Source organism: Lichenostomus cassidix, chromosome 19 (genome assembly GCF_008360975.1).
Source record: "Lichenostomus cassidix isolate B80296 chromosome 19, HeHo_3.0, whole genome shotgun sequence".
In the NCBI taxonomy this organism is placed as follows: Eukaryota; Metazoa; Chordata; class Aves; order Passeriformes; family Meliphagidae; genus Lichenostomus; species Lichenostomus cassidix.
In genome coordinates, this window is record NC_139499.1 from 5,419,173 (window position 1) to 5,436,345 (window position 17,173).

The following is a 17,173-nucleotide window of genomic DNA, read 5'->3' on the forward strand; positions in this document are numbered from 1 at the left end:
GGGGGCAGAGCTGTTAATGCAGGGAGCTGGGGGCTGGGGAAGGCAGCCAGGCAAACTGGGGGGTCAGTTCAGGATCTGTGATTAATCCTTGTGGGTGCAAGATGTTTGTGGGGCAAGGAGAGGGAAGTGTGAATGGGATCACAGCTGGGAGCAGAGAGGATTTCTCCTCCTCACAGGAGTGATTTTTGCCTTTTTTCTTCTCTGTATCTGTAACTTCCCAGTATTTTTCCCTACCCTTTTCCCCAGCTAGAAAGACCAAACACATTCCAGAGCTCCAAGCCCTGGGGGACACAAGGCCCCTCTCCTATCTTAGTTCTTCCTGGGAACCAAAGCTGAGAACAAAATCTTCAAAACACACTGTCATCAACAAATCCAACTAGTACCAAAGGTGGGGAGCTCCAGAGAAGAAGCTTATAATGGAAAAAATTGCATCACCACTTGTCCTCCTAATTAGTATTTTTTATCAACTATCCTAATTTCCTAAAACCTATCAAACTGTATTCACTGCTGTGGGGTTGGCCTTTTGTGGATATTCTTCCAGAACTGCCCCTCTTTTCTGGATATTCTTCCAGAACTCCAAAAAACATCCAGTTTTATATCACCTCCTAGACTAAAATTATCTCAAGTTTCATTTCTAGGCTAAAAAAAGACAACACAAGGGACAGCAGAAGGGACAGTTTCCTTCCCTGCCTTGAAGGAAACTGCTCTGCTCAGGTCCCTGCTGCTGCCACACGAGCAGCCATCACATTTTGGGGGATAAAAACAGAGCCACACTCCCTTTTGTTCTCCATTGTGGGCCAAGAGAGAGGCACCACACCCAGGAGGGGACAGGAGTGACTGCAGTGACTGACAGCTGACTGTGCCTTATTGAGTAGCCATCGATCAGCCGGCCCTGCCCATGCTAATGCTAATGGGGTCGATGCTAATTAGTCCATTTGCATCCAGAGCTGGCTGCCCGTGCGTGTGAGTGGGTGTCAACCTGGCTCATTTGGGCTGGGAATTGGTGCTTTAATTCAGCCTCTGCATTCCCTTGCACTCCTCAGACACCCCAGATCACCCCCAGGCTGTGGCACACGGAGCTTCCCCATCCCCAGCTTGCTCAGTTAGAGGAAGCAGTGAAGGCCTGCAAAAAGGATGAACAACTTCCAGATTTTGCTTTATTTGTAGCCCAGATTTGGTGCCTTATTTGGTGTTTGCTGAGCCTGCAAGCAGAGAGCCCCCAGCCCTGTGTGGAGGAACACAACCAAAATGTGTGCTCTGTGTCCTCTGGCCACCAAGATTTCCATTCTGTGCTTCTCATTCCCCATCCACAGCTTGATTTAGACAATCTCAGGGGAAGCATCCCCTCCTGCTGTGGTCCTGCAGGGATGGCTGGTTCACTCTGAGGCTCTGGGCTGCCATTCCTCAGGTGAGTTCTGCCTTCCTGCACTCACCCAGTCCCTGTGCTGAAGAGCTGTCACTCCTCTGAGCTCATCCCAGTGGGTTTCTATTATCAGCAGCTCCTATCTGCAAAGCCATTGATAACAACAAATAATTAAAAATGCATTTGTGTTTCAGCAGCCTCTGAGTGCTCTCTGCAGCAAAAACCAAGAGCTTGTCAGTGTGGAGGCCCACAGGAAAATGTGCTTTTCTCAGCTGTGAAGTGTTGCTCCTCAACCCTTTTCTATTCCTTTCTGAGTCCATCTCATCTGCTGCTGTTCTTCAGGTCAGAGGCTGCCTCTTCTCTGGTTCTGTGCCGTGGGGTGCCAAATGCAGGCAGTTTGTTGTTATTTTTCCCATGCTGTTTGCTTGCTCGCTTGATTTTGGAGCTGCAATGACATGCAGAGGGGATGGAAAAGCTCTGCTGCTGCTCTTAAATAATTCCCTGTGTAGATGGGCTTCTCCTGGAATGTGAATGGGCTCTCCTGCTTTAGCTAAATCCACTCCCAGCTCTAACCTGCTGCTTTGCCTGGAGCCAGAATGGCTGTGAGGGGAGGTGCCAGGGGACAGCTGGCCTGTGGGATTCCATCCCAAAATTCCAGCCCCCATCCCCGCAGGGTTTGTGGTCAGAGATGACCAGAGGCATCTGAGGAGCAGCAAGCAGAACATCTCAGAGGGAGCTGAGGTGTCTCCCCTGCCACCCTCCAGCATTTCTGCCGCAATTTAGGGCATTGATGAATTAATTTTTAGAACAAAATAATGTCGTTTGCAGAGGTGGATGTGCCGTGCCAGGGGTGACAGCATCTCCCACCGTGCATCCCTACACAGGGCACAGACCTAACCACGGACCCACCACCTTCTGAAATATTCCTGTGTCCCATTTCCACCCTGGTGCTGCTGGGGATGGTAGTGCTGGCTCTGCCACCAGCATGAGGTGACCACGGGGCTCCAAGCACCCCCAGAGAAGTCCCCTGAGAGGCCGGGGGACAGCACAGGGACAGTCCCCTCCAGCAGCCCGGGATGCAGTCCCGGCCTGCAGGATGCTCGGAGCCACTGGGTGTCAGTAGCATCCCATTTCCCGGCCGCTCGTGGACGTGGAGTCGGGAGGGTGAGTTTTCCTCCACGGAGAGCAGCTGCTCCATCCCTGCTGCAGCCAGGGCAGGGTGGCACAGCCCTGTCACCGGAGCTGCTGGCTCTTGGCTGGGTTTTCCCAGCCCGTGGAGCTCCAGGAGGGATGGTGCTGCTCCAGGAGCTGCTGCTGAGCACTGGGATGCCCTGTGGAGCTTCAAAACCTTGTCAAGTCCTGGCTGAGGTGGATCCTTCTCCCAGGTGCTCCCGGATTTTCTCCAAGCCAGTGCTCTTCCTCAGCTCTGAACCCATCCCTGCTCTATGTGTGTCCCCCCTGCCACCCCCATCCCTCCTCACCCACTGCTCAGCCTGAAGGTGAGCTCACCCATGAGGTGCTGCTGGCTGGTGATTTTCTGACCATGTGGGTTTTTTTCCCCCAGCCTTTAAAAGTTTTCTAAAATGAAGATTTTTTTTTTTTGTGGGGATGTATCACCTGTAGGGTGGCACTTCTGGCTCCAACCAGAAGGATTGCAAAATCCTGTGCTCTAAGACAGCCAGTGAATCCATAATCCCATGGGCAGCAGGCTGTAGCTGCCAGCCAACCCTCATTCACAGTCTGGATCTGCCCCACTGTCCTTTTTTGAGTGAAACCTGACTAAAGAGCTGCTCCTGTTGCAGGTAGAGTCCTGCAGCTCCTCCTGGTGAAGGTGTTCCCTTTGCTGTTAATAATTCAGCTTTCCCTGGGTTGAAGTGAGGCCTTTTCCAAACCTGCAGCTCTGTCTTTCACCACCAAGATCAGATCCACTTGGATCAGATCCGTTCGGAGGAGTGAGCTTTCCTCATGCTCTTTCTCCAGGAAAACCTGGGATTGCTTTGAGTGCCTGCTGGGATCTCACATCCCTGTGTGTCCCTCTGTGTCCCTGCCTGTGAGGAGGGAAGTGGGAGAGGAGAAATCAGCAGGACCACAGTGAATTTGGGACAGAGAAAACCTTCTGCTCCTTCTCTTCAGAGCCTTTACTCAATACATCTGATGAACTTCTGAGTCACTTCTGTACAAATAATTCCAAATTTGGGTTCATTTCGCAGCAGCAAAGTGGTTTTGAGTTGAGATAGGACTGAACACTCTCCAGTTCTGGCCGAGGGTTCATGGATCTGTGGCCTGGAGGCAGTTTCTGGGTGCTGAGGCAGCACAGTGTCAGTTCCCATGCTGAGCTGGCAGTGATGCTCGTTCAGAGCTGCAGAGCTGTGGTTTGATGCCCCATCCCACCCCAGCCTGGTGGGTGAGAACACCACAGAGCACAGAGTGGTGCTGAAAGAAGAGCTCCCTGCACCTCTCAGCTCTGATTGCTGTTCTTTGTACTTCCCTTTGCTGTTTGCTTCACTTAAGCAGCTTCAACAACCAGAATCTTTCCCTCTTGGTGGGCTTCTTTTTTCCCTTCTGGCCCAGAATGTTTCATTGTTTTTCCGAAAATAACTATTTATTTTTCACCACTGTTGCTTCCTGCTTTTATCTCTTTCCTGTTCAAGCCAGCAGTCCCCCTTCTTGTGAATATGGTTTCCCCTGAGACATTCCTGATTTTTGATCCCCTTTTCCATGCTCTCTCCCATCATCTCAATAGTTTTTCAGCCTTACTTTCCTCATTCCCTGCCCTTTCCATTTATTCTTTCCAGTGGGACCTCTGGGTGAGGTGCTGCATCCCTTACCCCATCCTTATCTTGGCACAGAGATTGGGAATGAGGGAATTTTCATCCAGGAACCCTCTGGGATGGAGGGATGGATGGATGGATGGATGGATGGATGGATGGATGGATGGATGGATGGAATCCCAGGCTCCCAAGGAGGATGTGCCCTCCTGGAATTAAACCTCTGGGTGCTGGAGCCTCCCCCTGGAGCCCTTTTAAGCGTTTGCTTTCCCTTTTTCTCGTCCCTCCTCCCCTGATTTTTATTTGTGGGCCTCGTTTCGCCGATTAACCTCGGGGCGGGCAGCAGCTCCTAAGAAAGATGCTCTCACTTCATTAAGAGATAATGGAAGCTGTCAGAGGTTTGAAGGATTGCACTCGTGATGGGAGCAGGAGGGGGAAGAAATATAGTCACAGCAAAGTTACATTTTCATGTAAATTGTTTAAAGATTTAAATGGTTTCTATTAGGAAGGGTCAGCGGGGCTGCGCAGAGGCCTAAATTAGCCCTTCTGTGCAGAACTGTAATATTGTCTGTAAATGAAAAAGAATAAAGAAAGCCGTTAATTTTCTTTTCTCCCACTCTCTCATTTCAGCTCATATTTTTCTCCCTCTGCCTTTCCAGGAGCTTTCCCCTGATTTTGTTCCATCCTTGGCTCTTCCTGTTGTCATCTTCGGGATGAACTTGGCATTTTTTCCCAGTGACCTGGCCCTGCTTGGAGCTGAGCTCTGATGCTCTGGTGCCATCCCCAACCCTCTCGTCACAAATGCAAATGCTCTGCTTTGGGTTTCGAGGCACACAGCCGCCCCACAGGGAGAGGGAGGCCCGGGTGATCAGTTAATTAGTTAATGACTATCCCAAGTGGGTTGTTGGTTCGCCTGCTGACATGTGAGGTGGAGTCGCTGCTCCGCTGCTCCTTCGCTCGGGGCTGGTTGGTAATTCATCCACAAACACATCTTGGTATAAATAATCACAAGACAGCGATTTGCTGGGCTGTTCACAGCTGAGCATGTTTTTGCACACACCAGTGCCTGGCTGGATGGGATGGCACCCGTGGGGATTGGCTTGTCCTCCCTGCTTGCATCCCAGCCCTGCATCCTGCTGATGGGGACAAGGGGCTTTGCCTTCAGCTGGGAGCTCTTCTAGAAGGGGATCTTGTGCACACATGTGGGACTCTGGTTTTGCCTCAAAATGCTCCTTGAGAGGTGGCCTTGATGTCTTTTTTAGTCTAGAAATCAAACTTGAGATAATTTTGGTATAGGAGGTGATATAAAAGTAGATCTTTCTTGAAGCTCCAGGGGATGTTCTGGAAGAATATCCACAAAAGTCCAACCCCAAAGGGGTGAATACAGCTTGGTGGTTTTAGGAAATTAGCAGAGTTGATTAAAAGCACCAATTTGGAGGACAAGTGGTGATGAAATTTTCCTCAGGTCAAGCTCTTTCCTGGAGCCTCTCCCCCTTGGTACTAGTTGTACTTGTTTATGAAAATGTGTCTTGCAGATTTTGTTCTCATGCTTGGTTCCCAGGAAGAACCAAGATAGGAGAGGAGCCTTGTGTCCCTCAGGGCTTGGAGCTCTGCAATGTGTTTGGTCTTTCCAGCCGGGGGAAAGGGTAGGGAGAATATTGGGAAGGTTACAAATATATAAAATAAATGAGGCAAAAATCACTCTGGCATCAGCCTCACCTGCAAACCCATGAGGCAGAAATCTGAAGGTGTCTCCTCTCACCAGGTCCCCCCTGCTCTGCTCATTCCTGAGGTTTGCTGTCTCTGTTCCTGGCTCTCCGTGTGCCCTGGAGCGGCGATGGAATGGTTAAACCACCTGCACCTCGCTGCATTCCCACCAGGGCCACAGGCCAGAGGGATAAAAGAGCTCTTGGGCAATCAGGGATTGAATTTACAACGAGCCGGGCAGACTTTTCCCCTCGGAGGGCAGCAGCAGAGCACGAGGTGCAGCCGCCGAGGCAGGAAGAGGCGTGTGCCCTGTCCTAGCCCAGCCCTGCGAGGATGCCCTGATCTCGGTGCTCCAAAACCTCCTCAACTCCCAGCACGCTGCTCTCAGCAGAGTTCAGCCCCTTCGCTCATCCCTCCCGTGCAGAACGGGAGAGATCGAGCTCATCTCCCAGCTCCGGAGGCTCGGCTCCAATTACGGGAGGTGAGGCGCTGATTGCTCCTCGCACACATGCAGGAGACCTCGGGGGTGGGAGGGCTTTGGGGAACAGCAGCACGGAGAGGGTTTTGCATGCAGATCGCTGGGAAGGCAGCAAAAGCAAGGCTGAAAAGCTGTGGCTGGGAGGATGAGACTCTCTATTCTGGGTGCTGAAGGATTTTGGGGTAACAGGTCTCCAGTTTTGGTCTTGGGAGAGAAAGAAAGAGATGCCTTTTGTGGTTTGCAAGAGCTCAGGAGCAGTCCTGCCTTTCAGGAAGGGAAAAACCAGAATCTTGAGCCAATTTCAAGCTGGTCATAGAGCACAGAGGGAGGCACACCCCAAATTTCCACCCCTAATGACAGCATTGCCATAAAAAAGGCATCTTGCAGCTGGCTGTTTCTGGGGTAGAGAGAGTGCTCAGCATCCTCTGGTCATCAGCCTGAAATTCCCCTCAGTGACACAAAACATCCTCCTCTTCCAGAAGCTCCTTTCACAGGAGATTTTGTGCAACTGCTGTTCCTCAAGGTCACCTCACTTCTCCCACAGGAGGAACAGATTCCCCTCAGCTTTGGGGACTCAGCAATCTTCCTAAACCCAATCTGTCTCCCTGTGCCAAATCCATCAACGGAGATGCCAAAGAGATGAGTCCCTGGGCCGTTGTTTGAGGAACTCCACTTGCACTGGTTGAATCCATTTCCTGCACTGCAGAGCCCACATGGATTAGATGTCCCAGGATTTCATACCAGAAAGAGCTGGTCCCCTTTTCAGAAAGGGTGCCACTCAGTGCCACTAGTTTTGCACTGGCCAGTTCAAGGTCTAGCAGAGAAATCTCATTTCAGCCCCAGGAGCAGCACCCTGAATTCCTAACACCAACTCTCCCAAGGCAGTTTTGCTCCTGGGCTCCTCAGGGGAGGAAATTTTGGCTGTTCCTCCAATCCTCATCTCATTTTTGGTTTGTTATTCCAGCGTGTGGCCTTGTGGCCGTTGGGGGATGTGCCTAAACACCACATGGCCCATCCTCCATAAAATCTGCTTTTATTGGACTCTGTTCCATGCTGTCCTCCAAAACTGGCTGGAAATGGAGGCGAACTCCTGAGGTCAGAAGAAAGGCTCTTTAGCTGTCACGATTCCTCTGCCCCATTTCCCCCAGCGTGGGAGCTGTGTTTGCTAAACTCCAGGCATATGGTCCCACTCCCAGTTTGTTGGATGCAGGAAAAGGCCTCGTTGCTACCTTGCTAATTTCTGCTAATTCATCCCAAATAGCCGCTGACCTGCTTTAACACCTCTTTCCGTCTCATTGCAACGGCGTCGGTTTCTGATCGCCGGCCCCACGTTTATTTTCTAGGTCAACCTCTTCTGCAATGTCTTCACATTCCCTGAAATCCTACTAAAATAGCCTCGTGTCGTCCTGGATCAGTAACCATTTGGAGACAAAGTCTGTTTATTATCGTGCTCAGGAATAAGTGGTGCCTGCAATAAGCAACATTTGCTCGGCAATCTGTGCCTCAAAAATTAAAGCCTCCATGATGACTCAGTCCCAGTCTGACTGGGGAGATCTAAACTCAGGCTCCAGCACGACCTACAAACTCCTCGCAGAGCTCTTTCCCCCAAAAAAAACTTTTATTTTTACCAGCCTCACCCATCCTTTTCCTTTGGTCTATCCTTGCCAGTGTGATTCCAATGATCTGATCCCAGTGTGGAGGCAGGAATGGTGATTATGTGATATCTCCAGGCCCCTCTGTTTCTCCCACAGCTCTCCTGAGATTTGTCATCCTTAATGCCAGCATGACATGGAATTTGCTCTCTGGAAATAGCTCAGCATCCTCAAACCCTTCTCATGGCATCAGGCCCCGATGAGCCTGTTGGATTGCAGGAGCAACCTCTGACAATCACTCAGATCTCCCTCAGAGCTCCCTCCAGCCTGGAGCTGCACCTGCAATCAATTCCTGTGGGATTCAGTGCTCTTACTGTCCCAAGGTAAAGGACAAGCAACAGCTTTTTGCTTAAATTCTTCTTTTTTCTTCTGTTTTTCCTTGCAGACCCCACAGCCTTTTGCTCTTTGGCCCCAAATAAGCAGCAGGATCATCATTTCTCCCTACAAGTCCCCCCTCACTGATACCTGCCTGTTCCCAGGGTTCTGCAGGACTATTTCTTCCCCCCATCTGGTTTTCCTCCTGTCATCAGGTTGTCCCATTTTCCTTGAGCAACATCCTGTCCCTCTTTGGCTTCAAACCATTGCACTCTCTACCTTCTCTCCCTCTTTTCTGCTGAGCTGCTTTCACTCTCCCATTCAGGAGATTCTGGGATCTTTGGATCTAAACAGTTCCTTTCAGGAACACATCTAAGAACAGCACAGATGCCAACCCCCCAAAATCCTGTTTATTACCAATTGCTTTGGGGGTCATTTCTTCTCTTTGTCACTATTTTTCCAGGCTTAAGCAATGGAAAATCTCCCAAATTCCCTCCCAGGCACTCTCCCATTCGCTTTCTCCTCCCTTTCAATTTCTTTATTTCCCCACTTGCACTCAACTCTTTTCCCAACACATTTTCCTCCAGCTCAGCAGCTGGAGAGGATGCTCTGGGAAGGGGCTGTGGGTGGAAACCCAGGATGTGGAGGAGGAAGTTTTCCTTCATTCCTGGTGTGCTGGGGATGTGAGTGAGAGGGATGGAGTTGGATGTTTCTGAGAATGGCCAAAATCTGCTCAGTCAGAGGAGGTGCAACCATCCCAGCTCCACCAGGAGCTCTTAAAATCCTGGGGGTTGTCCAGAAATCCACCAAAAATCCACAAAAGGCTGATTTTCCTGACAATTGGGAATATTTTCAGGTTGCCCCAGCACCCTGAGAGCAGAGGGGATATCCCAGGTCACCACCACCACCCCATTCCTCCCTCCCATTCCCCCACTCCGATCTCACACCACATCTCCACTGACCCCCACGTCGTGGAAGGACACCATTAATATTATATTTTTTTGCAGACATTATCTCAGAGTCAGTTCACGCCTTGTTGCAGGTCGGGCACGCGGCCGCCTGCGTGATCCTCCAGCCTTTGGCGTTCTCCGGCGCCGCCTTGGCGTCGGGAAGCTTCTTCAGCTCCTCCACGGCCTCTCCGCAGAGCTGGCGGAACACCGGCAGCCTTTTCTTGGACTCGGGGGAGCCTCTCGCATCCAGGGCTTCCATCTCCGCCCGCGGGGAGGAGGTGAAACGGGCGGGGAGGCGCCGAGCAAGAGAGGAATCGCAGTCTTCATCTGGGCTGAGGTAGTGCTGGGCTGTAGGGTGGCAGGACACAGGGCCTTGGGGGACGCTGGCGGCCCCATCCAGGGGGTGGGAGGTGGGGATGTTCCTGCAGCTCTCCAGGAAGATGTAGCGGATGTCCCTGGAGGTGTGGTAGGGTGTGCATGCCGGCAGGGACAGGCTGCGGGCTTCGCACTGGAAAGCTGGTGCCGACATCGGTGCTGGTCTGGGGGAAATCACACCGGGAGCAGGTGAGGCAGGAATTCTCAAAAAAATCCCATGTTTTCGCCATTGAAAAACACCAAATTTCCACAATCTTCTCTCCCCCTCCCTTCTCTAGACAGACCAAGTTTCCTCCAGAACTGTAACACAATTCCAGCAGGGATGGAGGTGAGGCAAGAAGTCTCAAAAAACCCATGTCTTCCCCATTGAAAAATACCAAATTTCCACAATCCTCTCTCCCCCTCCCTTCTCTGAATGGACCAAGTTGCCTCCAGAACTGTAACACAGTTTGAGCAGGGGTGGAGGTGAGGCAGGAATTTTCAAAAACCCTACATTTTCCCCACTGAAAAATACCAAATTTCCACAATCCTCTCTCCCCCTCCCTTCTCTAGACAGACCAAGTTGCCTCCAGAACTGTAAAACAATTCCAGCAGGAGGAGGTGAGGCAGCTGGGCAGGAGTTCCCAAAAACCCCCACATCTTTTCCCCATTGAAAACCACCGAATTTCCACAATCCTCTCTCCCCCTCCCTTCTCCAAACTCACCAGGATTTTCCTGCCAGAAAGATCTGGTCCTTTTTTCAAACAGGCTGCCAGTCAGTGTCACTAGATTTGCACTGATGTCCTCACAAGCCAATCCAAGGCCCTACCAGAGAAATCTCATTTCCACCCCAGGAGCAGCACCCTGAATTCCTGTCACATTCCTGCCTCCAGAACAGTAACACAACTCCAGCATGACTTCTGCAGCAAAATCAGGAGATATCCAGCAAAATTAGGGTTTTGCTGTGTTTGTAGAGAAGGGCCCTGGATGTCAAGGTGCAGTTCAGAGCTGAGTACAGCTGCCCCCAGCCTGGGTGTGGGAGTTTGCTGTCAGACACAGACAGGTTGTCTCCATCACTCCTGGAGCTCCCTAGAGGAATGAGTAACCTCCGGATGGATTTAGGATCTGAAACTGCCTCTTTGGGGAAAAGATGACCCTGTGCACTCCCAGCCAGCCTGCTGTGTTCTTCCATCACGACCCACTGAATATTTCAGCTCTTTCCCGGGTTTTTTTACATTTGTAAGATGCAGATTCTTGGAGGGGGGGAAAAATCCCAACCTACTCCGTGCTTTGATACCTGGCTGGAACCTCCAGAGTTGACAAAGAGAGAAGGCGACCAACCCGGCTCATGGATAATTCATCTCATGCATAACTCATGCCCACACATTTCATGGATAATTTAGGATGAGGGCTTGCAAGATCAGGATCTCACATGGAAGTGAAGGGTCTCTCCTGAACAAAGCTGATGGCAAACTCTAGCTGTGGGACAGAGAGTTTCTGCCTGTGGCAATGTGTGGCTGGGAGAGTGGGAAGGGTGTGGTTCTTTGCATGTTGGCATCTCCCAACCTGGCCAGGCTCAGAATGTGTTTGGCACACTGTCCTGTCTCTGAGAACGGCCAGAATCTGCTCATCAGAGGAGGTGCAAGCATCCCAACTCCACCAGGAGGTCTTAAAATCCTGGGGCTTGTCCAGAAATCCACAAAAAAATCCACAAAAAAAGCACCATCAGCTGCAGCTGGAGCAAGCAGAGGGATGGTGCTGCCAAACAGGCTGGACCTTCTCCCAGCAGATTGGGATGTTCCCTCAGAGGGGTTCAGGACCATTCAGTGACCACCAGGATCACTGGACTGGGAGACATCAGAGCCTTGTGCCACCCCAGATCTGTGGACACAGCAGTGGCCTCAGCTCCCCCAGGGTTTGGCTGGAAAAAGCCCAAGTGACCAACATGCTCACCCTGCTGCCTGGTTCCATCCATCCCTACAGCTTTGCTTGGTGTCTCTGACACGAGCAGAACATAATTAACCAGTTTTATCCTCATTTTTTTTCTCCTCTCCCAAACCCAGTCCAGAACGGGATGGTCGATATTTTTGGGTGTGAGAGAGGCAGAATTTCACTCAGTGAAGGAAGGAATTTATGCTCTCAGGGAAGTTACTCAAACCACCAGCAGCAAAGGCTCACGGCACCCAACCGGAGCCCAAACCCCGAGATTCGCAGGAGGTTGGATCTGAAAGCTCAACTCCCAGGCATCAAACATTTACAGAGACCAGTGGAAGGCTGAATTATTCAAATCACCCTACGTGCAATGTTTCTGCGCGAGGAGATGAGCGCTCTCCTTCCCCGGTTCATTGTCTCTGCGGGGTGTCAGAAACACTAAGGCTCATTCTGCCTTCCCCATCCCCCCTGAGATACTTGGAACAAGTGAAGCACTCCCAGCTGCCAAGAAACATTGAATATTTATGAATTCCCCTAATCACAGAGGCAGGGACCATTCCAACCAGCCTAGTTTGGCGATGGTTTGGCCTTGCCTCCTGGAGAGGGTCAGAACTTGCTCCCACAAGTTTTTTCCACCAGCCTGGAGCTGCTCAACAGTGGCTGGGGCAGGTGGCAAAGCCCAGCAGCAGCTTCAGGGATGCAGATGTTTCATTCCTGCCCTGCCTTCTGGGGTGAGGAATACAAATTAGTTTGCCTTGGGAGCAGAGAAGGAGCAAGTCCTGGGGAAAGTGTCCTGACTTCCCTACTGTTTTCTCATCCCATTATTTCCCTGTACATGAGGTTTGTTTTGACCTCCTAAAGAAGAGCAAGCACAAAACAGACACCACAGCAGTGGATTTTCCACCTATTTCTTCTTCTTTTCCCTTTCCCCAGCTCACAGTAACAGAGGGAATTGGGGGAATTAATCATGGGGAAAGGATTTGTTCTTTGGTCAAAATGAAATCCAAGTGGGAAGATCAGGGGGTTCACTTTTATCTTCTTTTGCTCCAGCATGCACAAAAGTACATTTTTTTAATTCCTCATGAGCATTTGGTACAAAAGGAGAAGTTCTTGGGGGTTTTTAATTTTGTTGGGATTTTTTTTGAATTTTCAGTTGGATTTTTTGGGGGGTTGTATTATTTTTTTTTCATTAATCATACTTATTACCTCATTTTAACTGGCTCTGTCATGGAATGTTCAGAGACTCTGGTTGAGAAAACGTCTGAAACTGTGTGGAAACTGGTTTTTTTTCTGAAACTGTGTTTAATGCAGGCACTTGTGTAAACCATTTGTGGGTGCTCACAGCCTTCCCAGGTAAGGGATTTATCAAAGGCGAGTTACTTCCAGCTGAGTTCCCTGAGCAAACATCTGCCTTTTAAACCAATTTCCAGGGAGGAAGCAGTGTGAGAGGCTGCTGCTGTGGTGGAAGGCTCTGGCTGGGGATAAACCTGAGGTCTTAAAAAACCCAAATTTTTTAAGAAAAGCTTCAGTGAGGTTGGTTCCAGCCTGGAAAACATCTCCCAGTGTGGATCAATGATTTCTGTGTGACAGCTCTGTCTCTCCTCCCACTCCTGAGGCCATCCTGGTTTGATGGAGACTCCTCTGCTCTCAGCATTGCCCTCCCTGGAGCCAGCAGGAGCGGAAAAGCCACTCAAATAATCATTAAAAATCCCAATGTTGTTACCAGACTCACCAAAATCCTGGATACTTCTCTGGTTGGTCCTGACAGGCGATCAAGGCCTTCAGAACACATCCACGAGGAGCTGGATGGTGTCCACCCTGGCTTTGGGGGTTGTGGCAGGGGTTGTGCGCTGGTGTTGGGGCGTTCCGTTGTCACGCCGGCGGAATTCTGGGATCACGTCACAAAGGAGAGAGGCCTGACCTCCTGTGAGGCTGTGTCTCTGCTGAGGTGAGCACAGTGGTCACAGCTGCCCAGCACACGTGTCACATTGCCCAGACACGCAGCCATCCCCCTGAGGGACACCTGAGCGCTGGTGACACTGTCACCGAAATTGCAGGGAAAACAAAAACCTTCCAACGACATTTTTAATGTTAGAGTCAAGGAATTACTTTGTATTCTGACCAGGATGTACCACAGAAATCATCTCATCCACACATAGCCCAGGTGTGCAGAGAAATCATTCCATCACACATGGCTTTTACTACATTTTTCAGATCTTTTATTCAGTCAAAACGCATAGAAATTATTTGGTTCAGTGTTCATTGGTCCAGCTGTTGCATAGTTCTTGGTACTTCATTTCCTATTGGATCTGATTCTTCATTTCCTATTCTCTTCTGATGTTAATTAGATCTTCATTCCTTGCTTTTCTCATCAATCTTTTCTGGAGGAGATGTCTCCAAATCTGCTAGATGTTCATGGATTGTCGCTGATGTTCTGTTTATGGTTTTTATTTCTTTGAGGCTGCTCAGTCTGTGGAAAAGCTAAGCCCATCAGGCCTCACCTAGAGAAACAATGTCCTGGAAAGAAGCTTCAGTTCACTTCCCTGGGGCAAAGGTGAACAAACTTGGCCAAAGTTATATTAAAAAATTTTAAACTGCTATGTTCTCCAACAACACCACAAATGTGACCCCACACACCAGTGGGATCCTTGCAAATGTGGGATTTGGGCACATTTTGGCCACTCCTTCATCCCAAAGTTCCCCTGAGCAGAGGTCACTCGTCCTGAGATAACTCCAGAGCGAGCAAAGATCCTTTCACACCTTCTGCTAACACTGCTTCCAGCTGAGTGACAAAAAGTGACAAACCCCTGGTCCCTCCTGTCAGAACAGAGCCCCAGAACTCTCCTGGCTTGTGAAGGCACGGCAGAGCCTGCTGTGCTTCCAAAGGACTCCAGCTTCCCGTCCTAAAACATTCCTCACAGCTGTGAAACAGCTTGCTGCATTAAAAGCCATGAATGAAGCGGAGCTGTAAAGAAATAGGTTGTGGGATTTTTAGCACTCTGGGAATCGGCAGCGACACTGCTTTGTAAATTAGATCTATTAAATAGTTAGTGATATCAAAATTTCATGCGGCGCTTTTCTTCAAAGGAATCCGAGGTGGCTCTGCTGGTTGAGCACTTTTCCCTTAGACTGACCTGGCCTTTCAGAATCACTGGAGAGGTCCTTTTTGATCCCGAGTTCATTCCTAAGGAGAATTCCCACTTCCCCAAGGCTCTCTCCTGGTGTTTGCAAAAAAAGACAGGCCAGACCAGAGGCTTTTATCCAGACATTTCTCAGCTTTCAGGATGTTTCTGGATTACCCTGGTCCTTGGGTACCACAGCCCTGGAACTGAGGGAGATGGCTCATTCCTGCAGAGCGTGATCCTGTTGTGACCCGGATTTTATTGAACAGGAGGCTGGGATAGCCCTGCTGAGGTTTGGCTTTGTGAGGATGGTGGCTGCAGACCTCCATGAATTCCCAAATAACAGTGGGAAATGGGAATCATGCAATCAGCACCTTCTTGGCTTGTGCGTGCCAAAGATCCCGGGAATGGGAATGGGAATGGGAATGGGAATGGGAATGGGGATGGGAATGGGATTATCAGCTCCTTTTAAGGCTGCCTGGAGCTGCAGAGCTCCTGAATCGCCCTGGCTCCAGGAAAACTCGGTGCTGTGACACAGAGCCTTAGGAAGTGAAAGGAATGAGTAGGAAAGGAATGAGAGTCTTTACAAACAAACTGTGAGTCTGCTGATAGATAAAGCCGATACTGAGAGATGGAAGAAACAATAGGAAGCAATTTCATAGGAATTCCACCGATTGTGCAAAATCCCTGGATTTAACTAAAAGAACAAAGGGATAAGAAGAAGGGGGAATGTATTAGGCAATTCGGGAAGTCTGCCTCAAGTACCTCAGCCAATGGGGGAAGAGAGAGGGAAATGAGGCCGAGAAATTAGGATAAACAGAGGTTGCATCCTCTACCAGTCTGAGAGACCCCATGGGAAATGCCCATGACCTCTCCCTTTATTCATGAATAAAGTTCCAGGACTCCTCTGTCTCCCTTCTGGACATAACCCTCTGGTGTTAGATCCAGATTCTGGATCACTGGGGATCCTTTCCAGCATCTCCCCAAGCTGGAAATGAGTGAGGGGAGACAGAGACCCTCCCAGCTGGAGCACCCCAGAGCCCCCTGTCCTGTCGAGGGGCTGGGATCCCTTTGAGAACATCCCTGTGTTTATCCCTGCTGGTACAACAGGTCAGGCGCTGAGAAGAAGCTGCCAAGGATAATACACACCCTGTCATGGTAACAAGATCATCAGAAGGCAAAGCGAGGAGATAATAAACCGGCAGCAAAGCTGAGGAGTGCGGAACAAAAGAGGAGCAGAGGAGAAGTGACAATGTTATCTTTGTTTAATGCTCCTCTGAGTCACTGTTAGTTATTTAGGATATTCATCTGCCAGCTCCCAGCCCCGTCAAATTAAGAGATCCAACGGGTGTTGGGGTTTTTATTTTCATTGCCAAACAAGTTGCTGTGGTCCAGAGGGAGAGGGATATTCCGTGAATGATGGATGCATTGTGCTGCAGCTTGCTGAGGAGGCAGAGCCATGTGGGAGCACATGGCATTTCTCCTGGGCCTGGGTATTTCTGTGGTGGTGAACCAAAGTGACCCAAAATCGACTGGAAGTGACCTAAAGTTCTCCTTGGAGAACTGCAGTACATCTGAACTGTTTTCCCTCATTTGGGAATCTCTCTACAAAGGGCAGGATTCCTGGGATGCTCCCAGCCCTGTGCCTTGTCTGTGCAGCATCTGGATTCCAGCTGTTGCTGCTGTCCTTATGCCTGATGTTGTCCTTCTCCTTCCTGTCCTTGTGTCACAGCCTCTGTGAACCAACTGTCACCGAAACTGGGGGGAAAACAAAAACCCTCCAATAACAATTTTAATGTTAGAGAGTCAAGGCATTGCTTTATTTTCTAGCCAGGATGTTGTTCTGGCCAGGATGTGCCACAGAAATCATCTCATCCACACATAGCCCAGGTGTGCAGGGAGAATTGTTCCATCACACATGGCTTTTACTAGATTTTTCAAATCTTTTATACAGTCAAAACTCACACAAATTAAATAGTTCAGTGTTCATTGGTCCAGCTGTTGCATAGTTCTTAGTACTTGGTTTCCTATTGGATGTGGATTTCTTTGCTTCTGATGTTAATTAGATCTTCATTCCTTGGTTTTCTTATCAATCTTTTCTGGAAGAGATGTCTCCAACTCTGCTAGATGTTCATGGATGGTCGCTGGTGTTCTGCTGATGTTCTGTTGATGGTTTTTGTCTCTTTGGGGCTACTCAGGCTGTGGAAAAGCTAAGCTCACCAGGCCTCACCTAGAGAAACAATGTCCTGGAAAGAAGCTCCATTTCCCTTCCCCAGGGTAAAGGTGAACTAAGTTGGTTAAAGTTATATAAAAAACTTTTCAACTGCTGTATTTTCCAACATGTGCATGTCTGGAGAGGCGTCTTTCCTCTGCCTCGTGCTCCTGCTGATTAACCTGGGATCCAGGAGAGCAGCAAGAACATTAATTTAACATACAGGCTCAAAATAGCCCAGGCTGTGTTCCCCTCAGGGCTTTGCAGGGAGAAGGGAGGCACCTGGCAGGGAGAAGTGGGGAAGAGGGAGGAGAGAAAGG

General features: G+C 49.8%; 1 protein-coding gene across 1 annotated transcript; it reads right to left on the reverse strand.

The window, feature by feature from the left end:
- Positions 1–9,255: 9,255 nt before the first annotated feature.
- Positions 9,256–13,406, reverse strand: LOC146429057 (uncharacterized). Its single transcript, XM_085078492.1, has 2 exons — positions 13,252–13,406; positions 9,256–9,772 (listed from the first exon to the last, which is right to left on the reverse strand). Exon 2 carries the CDS (start codon positions 9,760–9,762, stop codon positions 9,310–9,312), a length of 453 nt encoding a protein of 150 aa, XP_084934618.1. The 5' UTR covers positions 9,763–9,772; positions 13,252–13,406; the 3' UTR covers positions 9,256–9,309.
- Positions 13,407–17,173: the final 3,767 nt, after the last annotated feature.

Bases quoted from the DNA above. Each gene is read 5' to 3' on its own strand.
- LOC146429057 (XM_085078492.1), bottom strand. From the start codon at position 9,762: ATGTCGGCACCAGCTTTCCAGTGCGAAGCCCGCAGCCTGTCCCTGCCG.